General features: G+C 52.2%; 1 protein-coding gene across 7 annotated transcripts in view; it reads left to right on the top strand.

The window, feature by feature from the left end:
- The first annotated feature begins 9834 nt into the window (after positions 1–9834).
- The window catches only part of KMT2A (lysine methyltransferase 2A), an 87913-nt gene continuing 84885 nt past the window's right edge, over positions 9835–12862 (top strand). For 5 of the 7 annotated variants that reach the window (XM_038535989.1, XM_038535991.1, XM_038535990.1 and 2 more), the window contains exons 1-2: positions 9835–10266; positions 12482–12580. In XM_038535989.1, coding sequence (XP_038391917.1) covers positions 9835–10266; positions 12482–12580 — 531 coding nt within the window. The remainder of the gene's footprint in view (positions 10267–12481; positions 12581–12862) is intronic. The other 2 variants (XM_038535993.1, XM_038535992.1) reach the window with 1 other exon arrangement.

Below are 12862 nucleotides of genomic sequence, written 5' to 3'. Positions count from 1 at the left end.
GCCCCCCACTACTGCTCTTGCAGGGATCGCCTGTGACTTCCCTAGGACTACCAGGGACACTCTGCAGTCCTTTTGCTCTCAGCTGTGTTGGACATTTTTTACAGCTCTTCTGTTTCAAAGGCTTTCTCCTTTGGCTTCCCTCCTGCCCGTTTTGGTCACGGAGCCTTCTTCCTCCGCTTGCTTTCATTGGCTACTTTTTATCAGCCCATCCAATAGACCTGGGTTTCTTTGGGTTCTACCCCCCTCCCTTTTTTAAGATTTATTTATTTATTCATGAGAGCCACAGACTGAGAGGGAGAGGCAGAGACATAGGCAGAGGGAGAAGCAGGTTCCTCGCAGGGAGCCCGATTCGGGACTCGGATCCCAGGACCTAAACCAAAGGCAGACGCTCAACCACTGAGCCACCCAGGTACCCCCAGGCCCAAGCTTTCAGTGGCCCTTTCTGATCTTCCAAGTCCTAGATCTAGATTTTCAGCCTGTTCTTGAGCTTCCAGGCTGATATATCCAGCTGCCTATTAAACAGCTCCACCTGCAGCTCTCCCAGGCATCTCAAATTTGGCTGTTCCAAAACCAAGCTCATCATCTCTGAACAAAATCATCTTTCTCCTGTTGTTCTTATCTTAGTTGGCAGTGTCAGCATCTGCTTGATTGACCCTAGCCAGCAACCTGAGGAAAGCCCCTCTTCTTCACCCTCCATATCTAAATGGACACTAAAAGTCCTTCTATCTGCTAAATATCTTTGGAATCTGTCCTTATTCCTACATCTCCACTGCCCCTGCACCCATACCTGGACTACTGCATGTGGCTATATGAGTCTGAAGTCCTGGGAAGGGGCACCTGGGTGGGTCAGTAGTTGAGCGTCTGCCTTTGGCTCAGGTTGTGATCCCAGGGTCCTGGGACTGAGTCCTGCATTGGGCTCCCCGCAGGGAGCCTGCTTCTCCCTCTGCCTATGTCTCTGCCTTTCTCTATGTCTTGAATAAATGAATGGATGAATGAATGAATGAATATTTAAAAAAAAATAAAAAATAAAGTCCTGGGAAGGAGCACCTGGGTGGCTCAGCTGGTTGGGCTTCCAACTCTTTTTTTTTTTTAAGATTTTATTTATTTATTCACGAGAGACACAGAGAGAGAGAGAGAAGCAGAGACACAGGCAGAGGGAGAAGCAGGCCCCACGCAGGAGCCCGATGTGGGACTTGATCCCGGGACCTCAGGATCATGCCCTGGGCCAAAGGCAGGTGCTAAACTGCTGAGCCACCCAGGGATCCCGGCCAACTCTTTTTTTTAAAGATTTCATTTATTTATTCATGAGAGACACAGAGACAAAGGCAGAGACACAGGCAGAGGGAGAAGAAGTAGGGTCCATGTGGGGAGCCCAATTCAGGACTTGATCCCAGGACCCTGGGATCACGACCTGAGCCAAAGGCAGACGCTCAACCACTGAGCCACCCAGGCAGCCTGATGGCCAACTCTTGATTTTGTTTCAGCTCGTGATCTCAGGGTGGTGGGATTGTGCCCCAGGTTGAGCCCTATGCAGAGTTACACACACTTAGTGGGGAGTCTATTTGGGCTTCTCTCTCTCTTTCTCCTCCCTTTTCTCCTCCCCTCATTTGTGCACACGCTCATTCTCTCTCTCTCTGATAAATAAAATCTTAAAAAAGAAAAAAGGACTGCAGTTTAGAGGACCTAGGAAGAGAGGGAAAGGAAATGCTTTATTTTTATTTATTTATTTATTTTTTTTAGGAAATGCTTTAATATCACATTTGCTTCAAGCTTCTACAAGATGAAATCATAATAATCAAATAATAATTCTTCCTGTCATTTTTCTGTCTTTGAGAGATATGAATTTTGGTCATGGGTACAATTATGTATTATGTATGTATGTATTGAGAGAAAGGGAGAACCTGTACAGGGGGCAGGGAAGGGCAGAGGAAGAGGGAGAGAGAGAATCTTAAGCAGGCTCTGAGCCCAGCATGGAGCCCTGTGAGGGGCTAGATCTCACAACCCTGAGATCATGACCTGAGTGGAAATGAAGAGTCAGAGGCTTCACAGACTGAGCAACCATCATCAGTAGAATTTCAAAGGGAGACAATTAAACTGATTTTATAAATTTTTTTAAAACAAATAAATTGCCCAGTACATGCTGCCAAAATCTTCTGATAAAACAAGACCCTTTGGGTATGAATCCCAAGGTCTGAGAGTTCAGCTGGAAAGGGTCATTTATTCTGCAAACATTAATTGGGCTGATACAGACACTGCTGAACACAAGGGGATACAACGAAAGGTAACACATGATTCCAGTTCTCAAAGAACTCATGGCCTCAAAATCATCTAGCCCTTGCCTTTGGCCAGGACTACAGAAAGCCAACTGTCCACACCAGGGTCAGTATTTACAGTCCTTTTAGTCCTAGGCATCGCTATACCTAATTCTTTTGGAGCTCAGAAATGGGTTCAGGGCAGTAGCAAAATGTAACCATCACTTCCTTATAAAAGGGTGCCTGCATAGAAAGGTAATGGACTTGGGCCTTCCTTCCCCAGAAGATAGTAGCATCTAAAGATTCTGAACCATGGTGGGGGCTTGGATGGCTCAGTTCGTTGAGTGCATGGCTTTTGATTTCAGCCCAGGTCCTGATCTCAGGTTGTGGGATGCAGCCCCTCCATCAGCTCTATGCTCAGCAGGGAGTCTGCTTCTCTCCTTTTGCCCCCTACCTTCCCCATTCCCCACTCTCTCAAAATAAATTAAAAAATAAAAAAATGTTTTTAAATTATTAAAATGATGATGATTATTATTTTTAGATTTTATTTATTTATTCATGAGAGACACACAGAGAGAGGCAGAGACATAGGAAGAGGGAGAAGCAGGCTCCCTGTAGGGAGCCTGATGCGGTACTCCATCCTGAGACCCCGGGATCATGTCCTGAGCCAAAGGCAGATGCTCAACCACTGAGCCACCCAGCCATCCCCAAAATTACTAAGATTCTGAACTGTCTTCTGTTGAGTGATGATCACGCCATCCAATGGGCAAGTTTAAATGACTCAGGCACTGTTCTTTTCTTAGTTTGATGACTTTAAGGACTACTAATGCAATGTTTTCCATTGGCGGCCTGTTTGGAGAAAGGACATTGCTGATTTGAGAGAGGGCATCCTCACTAATGCCTAGGGAAATCCCTAAGGGTAGAATGTGTCTACCTGAATGAGAGAGATGACACTTTACTTAGATTATGTAATTCTTTTTTTTTTTAAGATTTTATTTATCCATTCATGAGAGACAGAGAGAGAGAGAGAGAGAGAGAGAGAGGCAGAGACACAGGCAGAGAGATAAGCAGGTTCCCACACAGGAAGTCCAATGCAGGACTCCATCCCGGAATCCCAGGATCATCCCCCGAGCCAAAGGCAAATGCTCAACCCCTGAGCCACCTAGGCATCCCTAGATTATGTAATTCAATCTTCAAAATAGTCTTGTGAAGTTGCTATTAATATATTTATTTTTGTAAATTAGGAAACAGGTGTAATGAGCCTAGGTGCCTGATTCAAGATCACATAGCTGCAATTCCTAGACCTGCAATTCAAGCCAATTTGTGACTCTCTGAGCCCACGTTAGTTCCACCATGATACTGGCTTGCAATGAAAAGTATTCTAGAGAGAGGAAAAGGGAATGAACATCTAGAGGTCCATTCAAACAGAAGTAATTCATAAGCTTGCAAAAAGGGGCATAATTTGGGGTTCCTGTCTTTTTTTTTTTTTAAGATTTTATTTATTTATTCATGAGAGACACAGAGAGAGAGGCAGAGACATAGGCAGAGGGAGAAGCAGGCTCCACGTAGGGAGCCTGATGCAGGACTCGATTCTGGGACGCCAGGATCATGCCCTGAGCCAAAGGCAGACACTTTCATCACTAAGCCACAAGTCCCTAGGGGTTCCTGTCTTAAATTTTCCCTTTGTCATTTGGAAGAAATGTCAAATATGGGCATTTCCTTTAGGTTGGCAAAGATCAAGAAGTTAAAAATTCTTTCTGGAAGGGTGGAGTAAAGAGGCACTTTAAACATTGTCAGCGGGAGTTACGAATATAATCTTTTTAATTTTTTTAAAGATTTTATTCACTCATTCATGAGAGACAGAACGAGAGAGAGAGAGAGAGAGAGAGGCAGAGACACAGAAGGAGAAGCAGGCCCCACACAGGAGCCCGATGTGGGACTCAATCCCGGGTCTCCAGGGTCACGCCCTGGGCAGAAGGTGGCACTAAACTGCTGAGCCACCCAGATTGCCCTATCAACTTTTTAAAAAAACATTTTATTTATTAATTTGACAGAGAGAGCACACAAGCAAGGAGAGCAGCAGGCAAAGGGAGAGAGAGAAGCAGGTTCCCCACAGAGAAGGAAGCCCAGTGTGGGGCTTGATCCCAGGACTCTGATATCATGATGGAAGCCAAAGGCAGAGGCTTAATGGACTGAGCCACCCAGGCTCCCCTAAATTAGTATAATCTTTATGAGGGACAACTTGACAACATTTATCAAAATTACAAATGTACATATCTTTCTAAAAAAGAGGGCAGCCCTGGTGGCTCAGCCGTTTAGTGCCACCTTCAACCCGGGGTGTGATCCTGGAGACCTGGGATCGAGTCCCGTTTCGGGCTCCCTGCCTGGAGCCTGCTTCTCCCTCTGCCTCTCTCGGTCTCTCATGAATAAATAAAATCTTAAAAAAAAAAGATTATTTATTTATTTTTATAGAGAGAGGGAGAGAGAGATCCCATGAGCAGGAGGGGCAGAGGAAGAGGATGAGAAGTGTGGAGCCCAATGGGCTTACTCTCAGAACCCGGAGATCATAACCTGAGCCAAAGTCAAGTGTCAGATGCTTAATAGACTGCGCCATACAGGCACCCTGAAATGTATGTACCTTTTGACTCAGTAATTCCACTTCTAGAAATTTATACTACAGAGATTTTGCACATTTGCAAAATTACAAATGGTCAGAGTAATCCACTGCGAAATTGTTTGAAATCACAAAAGTTTGGAAACAAGTGGCCACCTCTGAGGAAGAGGTGAAATAAATTATGTGCATAAACAACTATTCCATGAGGCCCTAAGAATGAGGAAGAGCTATCTACTAATAGGAGTTATTTCTGAGATATAGATTTCCAAGCAAGATCCAGGAAGCGTGGTCGATCCTGTCTCATTTATGAGACAACTTCTTTTTTTTTTTTAATTTTATTTATTTATGATAGTCATCACAGAGAGAGAGAGAGAGGCAGAGACATAGGCAGAGGGAGAAGCAGACTCCATACAGGGAGCCTGACGTGGGATTCAATCCCGGGTCTCCAGGATCGCGCCCTGGGCCAAAGGCAGGCACCCAACCACTGCGCCACCCAGGGATCCCAAGACAACTTCTATACGCACTTGCTTGTCTAGGCACAAACTATCCCTGGGAGACTGTATGAGACACTGATAACATTAGTTGCTCCTAAGAAAAGGTGAGATGATGACTGGGAGGGGGGAGTTCAGAACAAGAGTGGAGTGAAGACTAATTCTTTTAATTTTTTTTTACATATTTTATTTATTTATTCATGAGAGAGAGAGAGAGAGAGAGCGAGAGAGAGAGAGAGAGAGAGAGAGAGAGAGGCAGAGACAGAGGGAGAAGCAGGCTCCATGCAGGGAGCCCAATGTGGGACTGGATCCTGGGACTCCAGGACCACGCCCTGGGCTGAAGGCAGGCTCCAAACCACTGAGCCACCCAGGGATCCCGTTTTTTTTTTTGTTTGTTTGTTTTGTTTTGTTTTGTTTGAGAGAGAAAGCCATGAGCTGGAGGAAGGACGGGGGGAGGGGGAGGGGAGGAGGATCTTAAGCAGGCTCCACGTTAGCACAGAGTTTGTTGTGGGTCACGATCCCACAACCCTGAGATCATGACCTGAGCCAAAATCAAGAGTGGGACTCTTACCCATCACTTAACCGACTGAGCCACCCAGGGACTCCTAATTCCTTTAAACTCTTAACCATATGAATATTTTAGGTATTCAAGAAAAATAAATTGAATTAAAATGTAAAAAATAAAGCACATGCATTTTTAGGGCATTCACATTGTTGTACAGCTGTCACCACCATCCACCCCCATAACTCTTCATCTTGGAATTCTGAGACTCTATACCTATTAAGCGATAACTCCCCATCTTCCTCTCACCCTGGCCCCTGGAAACCACCATACTTTCTGTCTTTATGATTTTGATTACTCTAAGTAACTCACATAAGTGAAATCATACATTATTTGTCTTTCTGTGACTGGCTTATTTTACTTAGCGTGTCGTGTCTACGATTCATCCGTGTTATAGCACGGTGCAGAATTTCCTTCCTTTTTTCTCTCTTCCTTTTTAAGGCTTAATATTCCAATAAATGAATATACCACATTTTGGTAACCCGTTCATCAGTTGATGGACACATGAATTGTTTTGGCTACTGTGAAGAATGCGGCGATGAACAAGGGTCTGCAAAACTCTCTTTGAGAGCCTTCTTTCAATCCTTTTGGATATATATCCAGAAGTGGAATTGCTGGATCACATGGTAATTCTATTTTTAATTTTCTGAGGAACCATCATAATGTTTCATTACTATTTTTTTAAATTTTTATTTATTTATGATAGAGAGAGAGAGAGAGGCAGAGACACAGGCAGAGGGAGAAGCAGGCTCCATGCACCGGGAGCCCGACGTGGGATTCGATCCCGGGTCTCCAGGATCGCGCCCTGGGCCAAAGGCAGGCGCCAAACCGCTGCACCACCCAGGGATCCCTCATTACTATTTTTTTTAAGATTTTATTTATTTATACACAAAGAGAGGCAGAGACACAGGCAGAGGGAGAAGCAGGTTCCATGCAGGGAGCCCGATGTGGGACTCAATCCCAGGACTCCAGGATCATGCCCTGGGCTGAAGGCAGACGCTCAACCAACGAGCCACCCAGGCATCCCTCATTACTATTTTCCACCACAGTGGTACCGTTTTACATTCCCACCAGCAAGGGTTCCAATTTCTCTACATCCTCACCCGCATTTGTTTTGCTTTTTTGTGTGCGTTTTTTTTTATTTCTTTGTTTATAGTAGCCATCCTAATGGGTGTGAGGTAGCGTAGTATGTCTTTGGGGATCAGCAATATGGTTAGTGGATATTGGTGTCAGACTCCCATGGCTTTGAATGATGCTACTTACTAGCTGTGTGACCTTGAACATTATTCTGGGCCTGTTTCCCCATTTGTAAAATCGAGACTTAATCTCAGAGGGTTGGCGAGAACTGAATGCACATAAAACACTCAGGTCACGGAAAGCACCCTACAAATGTAAGTTATTATTATTTCTGCCTTCAAAGCTCCAAAAATAAACCAAACTCTGATTTGCTCTGGCTCCTTCTGGACTAGTCTGGAGGCAAAGAGACAAACTCGATTTCTCAAGGAGTTTTTCTACCCAGGGGCTTGAGTCTGGGGGGACTTCATACAATCTTCACTGACATGCTTCCTTTCAGCCGCCCCCACCCAACCTGCAGACCTCCCACCTGTGCCAAATGAAGTGTGCTTGGATTGAGGGTACTGGGAACCCAGGCAGTTTATGTTTTCTCAGGGGTGGAGGGACGGGAAGAAATCCTGTTGACACAGTTATGTAAAGGCTGTCACTAGGTCCCCTTGCCTGTTACCTCTGCAGACCGTTATGCATATTAAAGAAGGGGGGGGGCGGCAAATACAAAAGAAAAATAAGCGAGAAAGAGTGAGAGAGTGAACAAATCAGGATGCATGAGGGAATCCACGTGGTCGCCAATCTGTAACTGATCAGAGCAGCTACGCTGAAGCAAAACCCCCAGCGCCTACCGCCAAATATATTGCAATGGAGAAACCGTCCACAATGGGGTGTCTATATCCTTAGCAGAGTCCTGGGGCTGCCGCTGAAGAGACTCTCCCGCTACTCCCACCCTTTTTTTGCACCCAGTAAACCACGCGATGTAACAACGGAATCTGGTTCTGTGTGTGCGCTGTGAGTGTGCGCTTTGCAAACCATCTGGGCTCCATCCTGCGCGGTTGGAACGACGATCGATCCCGGACGAGTTGGGGGAGTTGGAGCTTGCCCGCGTCTCCTCCCTTTCTCTGCTCGCCTCTAGCCCCCACCCCGTCGTTCGCTCGGCACTAACGTTTCGCCGGCGGAGGGACGTTAGGTTTTCAGCACCAGGAGGCCGTGGACCTTCTCTGGAGGCGTGCAGTGCACCCTCCAGAGGGCCAGAGCCGATTGCAACCTGCTCACCACGACCCTCCCCCTCCTTCCCCAAATCGCCGCCCCAGGCTGTAATATTACAAGCAGCGTGCTCTGTACCCGTGCGGGAGTCCAGGAAGGCTGCGTGACCTTCCAGCGAACTCCACCGCGGCTGGGGGGATGGAGGCTGCCCCGGGGCCTGCAGGCTGTGTGTATCGATCCCCCAGCCTCAGCCTCAACCCAAGTTCTCCCGGCACAATCCCCTCCCTCCCCTCTCCGCTTTCCCAGCCTCGCAGGCTTCTAACGCCTAGCTCGAGGCGCCCTCCCCTCTTTCCCGCAATAAAGTAAACCGGGTGGATATTCATCCCCCGCCCTCCCCCGCCTCCTTCCTTCCCCCCTCCCCCCTCAGCCTACTAACCCCGCGCACAGAGCTCGCCGCCGGCGGGCCCCTTCCACCCAGTGTATCATAATGCCCAACGCTCTTCTCCTCCCCCTCTCTTAATCAGAAACGTGCTCGCGAGCCCCCCTCCCTCCGCATGCATACATTAGGGTCTGCTTTGCATGCAGCGGCAGGCAGAGAACTGAGGAAGAAGGGGCGGGGGCGCTTTTGCCCGCCTCTTCCCTCCAGGCCCCGTTAGCCATCCAGCTTCAGCTTCGTTGTAACACCGCCTCGTTAGCGGAGCACGCCGTGGCCCCAGTGCCCGGGCTGGAGAAACACGACCCAACTCTGTGCGGAAGGGCACGAGAGCCAGGGGCTCCTGAGCCCCGAGAGCACGGTCGGGCGAGGAGGTGGCGGGAGACCTGCCACTCGGCGTGCGCATTCTGGAGAGAGAGAGGGCGAGAGAGGGGAGCTCCAGCATGAAAATGGGAGGGGCTCCTCTCCTCTCTCCCTCTCCTTTTTTTTTTTTTTTTTTTAAATTTTAAAGCGCGTTCATTGAGGGCCTGTCTATTTTGCATAGAGTAAACTGGGCGACGCTTCCGTTTTTTGCATCAGGTACAACAAGGGCTCTTTTATTCCAGAAGCGTTCAGTGAGTGAGGGCTAGCCCATCCCGCATCCGCGCCTCGAGGCAGAGGAGGCTCCCTCGCCCCCCGGCCCGGCAGCCGCGCTAGACTGGAAGCCGCTCTCCCGGGCGGCTCGGTTCCCGGCGCGTCCCGGGAACGTGTGTAAGCGGCGGCGCGGCCCCGAGGCTGCGGGCGGCCGGCGCCCTCCGCCTCCGCCGTCCCCGAGGCCCCCGCCCCCGCCCCCCTCCGCCCTCCCCGGAACCCGCGCGCCGCGTCGGGCTCCCGGGCTTCCTCCCCGCCCGCCGCTCCCCCCGCCTGGCCGCTCCCGGAGGGCGGGGCACGCACTTATCCAGGTTGCGGGGCGGCGGGCGGGCGGGCGGCGGCGGCCCGGGGCTCGGCCTGGCGGAGCGGCGGCCCGGCGTCGGGAGCGCAGGCCCGGGCGCGCCATGCAGATTGCGGGGCGGGCGGGCGCGGCCCGGCGCTCTGCATAGCGGCGGGCGGGCGCAGGCGGGCGGGCGGCGCCGCGCGGCTCAGGCAGGTTCCGGGGCCCGCCGCCCCCCCCGCCTCCCCGCCCCCCTGTGTTGTCGCCTCTCCCTCTCGCTGCTTCACTTCACGGGGCGAACATGGCGCACAGCTGTCGGTGGCGCTTCCCCGCCCGGCCCGGGACCACCGGGGGCGGCGGCGGCGGGGGGCGCCGGGGCCTGGGGGGCGCCCCGCGGCAACGCGTCCCGGCCCTGCTGCTCCCCCCCGGGCCCCCGGTCGGCGGCGGCGGCCCCGGGGCGCCCCCCTCCCCCCCGGCCGTGGCGGCCGCGGCGGCGGCGGCGGGAAGCAGCGGGGCCGGGGTTCCAGGGGGAGCGGCCGCCGCCTCGGCAGCCTGCTCGTCGTCCGCCTCGTCTTCGTCTTCGTCATCGTCCTCAGCCTCCTCCGGGCCGGCCCTGCTCCGGGTGGGCCCGGGCTTCGACGCGGCGCTGCAGGTCTCGGCCGCCATCGGCACCAACCTGCGCCGGTTCCGGGCCGTGTTTGGGGAGAGCGGCGGGGGAGGCGGCAGCGGAGAGGTAAGGGGGCGAGGAACCCCCCGGCCCGGGGTCTCGACCCTCCGCGGACCCGCTCCCCTCCCCCATCGGGATGGAGGAGCATCCCGACCCCGGGACCCTCCCGGGGTCCCCGGCCCGGGGCAGACGGCCCGCCCAGCTCGGGACCCCCCGTCCGGGGGTGCGGACCCCCGGGCGCCCCCAGCCCCCGGGGTCGGGCCCATCTGGCCGCGGGCGTTTGCCCGCCCCCCCCCGCCCCCACCCCACCCCCCCACCCCGCCCCGGTCCCTGCCCCCGGCCCCGGCCCCGGCCCCGGCCCTGCCCCTGCCCCTGCCCCTGCCCCAAATCCCTTGGCACAGACCCCTCGCCGGGGTTTCCCATCCCGGGACTGAACCCCTCCTCCCTTTCACAGATTACCTCATCCGAGCAAGATTCCTCCCTCCCTCCCTCCTAGAGACCTGATCCCGCCACATCCCCGCCTCCCTCTCTGGGCAGATGTTGGGCTCTTGGGGCACTTCTCCTCCTGGGCATCCCTCGGCTGACGGCCTCGCGCGGGGCCACGTTCTTCCCCCACCCCTGGGGGACCCATGTCCCTTCCAGCACCTTTGCTTCCGAAAACCTGACGAACCCTCCTTCCTCGCCCCATCCCCGGGCCGGGTCCCTGCACTAGCAGCCACTCCCCCTTCCTTCACCTCCACCCTGCATCCTCCACCCCCACCCCCCCCCACCCCCACCCCACGCAGATAGATCCTCCCTCCTCCCTCCCCTACCCCGCCAGGAAAAATCCACTTTCCTCTCCACCTTGCCTCCCTTCCCCTGCTCTCGCTCCGGAGATAACGGGGACCTCCTCCTACCGCCAGCAGGCTCTTTCCCCCATCTTAACCGAGCTACAGTTTCCAGCCTCCTGGGCGCAGGGACTCACTCTACCTTCACTCCACCCTCTCCCTCCCTTAGAATGAAGGCTTAGTGGCATCTTTGAGACGAGGATAGTCCACTGTCCCCCAGGCTCAGAGAGGAGCAGCTTTCCACCATTCCCCCTGGAGCGGAGGCTGACTTTCCCTCCAGCTCTGGGGAAGGGGGCCCCTGCGAGGGGAGGTGTTTGCGGGGGGACTTGGGCAGCATCCTCCCAGGGGAAGCAGCTGCTCTCCTACCCCACCCACTGAGCCTGAGAGCACGCAGTCTCCAGCCCTAGCTCCCTCCCGCCCGTCTCCTCCTCTCCGTCATCTCACTATTGATCCACCTTTTTCCTAGGCCAATCCTGGGGCTTGGAAGGGGTGCGGGAAGCAGGGTTGGGGTGAGGAGGGCTAGATGAGGGACAGTTTTACTTTATTATGCCGGTGGTGGTGGTTGCTTTGGGTTGGGAGGAAGAGGGGGCTATGAAGCAAAGTTATTCCTTAGGAGGAGGAGTTAGGGTTATCTCTCTCTCTCTGATTCTTCTGGGGGGGACCCGAGGTGGATGAAGGGGACAAGAGCTTTGCTCCTTCCCCATTAGCACTGGGGCAGGAATGGGAGATGCCTCGAGGGGCGTTATTCAACCCCCTTCAGCGAAAAGGAAAGTTGCCCTGGGAAGGGAAGTTGAGTTCAGGTCCAGCCAGTGGCGTTGCGCATTTGTTTTCCATTGGATGCAGAAGGGGGAGTTTGAATTGTAGGGGAGGGGGGGGGGGAGACTGAGATGGGGGATGCTAGGAGGAGGAAGAGCAGCTGCTAGGGGCTGAAGCGAAGGGGGGGTGGTGGTAGGGGGTTGCTGCTCTGGAGTGCTCTTGATTGAAACAGAAAGGGAAAGATAACAACCAGCCGTTTCCTGCGTGCTCTGCCGTTGGTCCCGGGCAAACCCCTTGTCCCCTATTGTGCCCTGCACCCCTCTAGATATACGGAAAGATCCTGGGAAGAAGGGGAGGGAGGAGGTCCCAGAGACCCTGGCCCCTCCTTTCAAGGAGCTGGCATTTTTTAGTTGTTAGTCTTCCTGCCTCCTTTTTAAAATCGTATCTAAGGCAGCCTGATCAGGAGACTGACAACAACCCGCCTTCTGACAGAGCAAGGAGGACATGATGGGGGCGTGTTCCTTGCTATGTAGCTAGCTAGCTGCAGCGGCCCTCTTCCCTGCCTCTCTCTGCTCTCTCTCCACCTCCTTTTCCCAGCCTTCAGAAGGCAGCTGCAGTCAGCAGGGTTGATTGAGACTATTTATTGGTTGCTGTAGATTATTATTTTTTTTTGAAAGGCCAATTCTGTATTTTTTAAGCTAACAACACAGATCCCATGTAGTTGGAGAACCAAAGGCCTCATACATGACAAAAAGACTGAACCGTTCAGGTTACTTGCATGGAGTTGGTGCTTAAATGTGAGTTGATTTTGCTTTTTTAAAAGATACAGCAGCAAAAAAAAAAAAAAAAAAAAAAAGACTTACTGACATTTCATTTACCTGCTTATTTTTGAAATTGAGACTTGCCTGGTTATATGTAGAATTTCAGCCCCATGTATATTTGAGTATAATAAGAAAGTCTCTATTAGGAGAAGTTAGTCTATTTTAAGGGGGATCCTGAGAAGTATTTTCTTCTTGTTTTAGCATGTTTATGTATTTTGTATCGAGGGTCGAAGTGTTCACATTCCAAATGTTGTTATC

Source organism: Canis lupus, chromosome 5 (genome assembly GCF_011100685.1).
Source record: "Canis lupus familiaris isolate Mischka breed German Shepherd chromosome 5, alternate assembly UU_Cfam_GSD_1.0, whole genome shotgun sequence".
Taxonomy (NCBI): Eukaryota; Metazoa; Chordata; class Mammalia; order Carnivora; family Canidae; genus Canis; species Canis lupus.
This window is presented reverse-complemented; position numbering and strand designations above follow the sequence as displayed.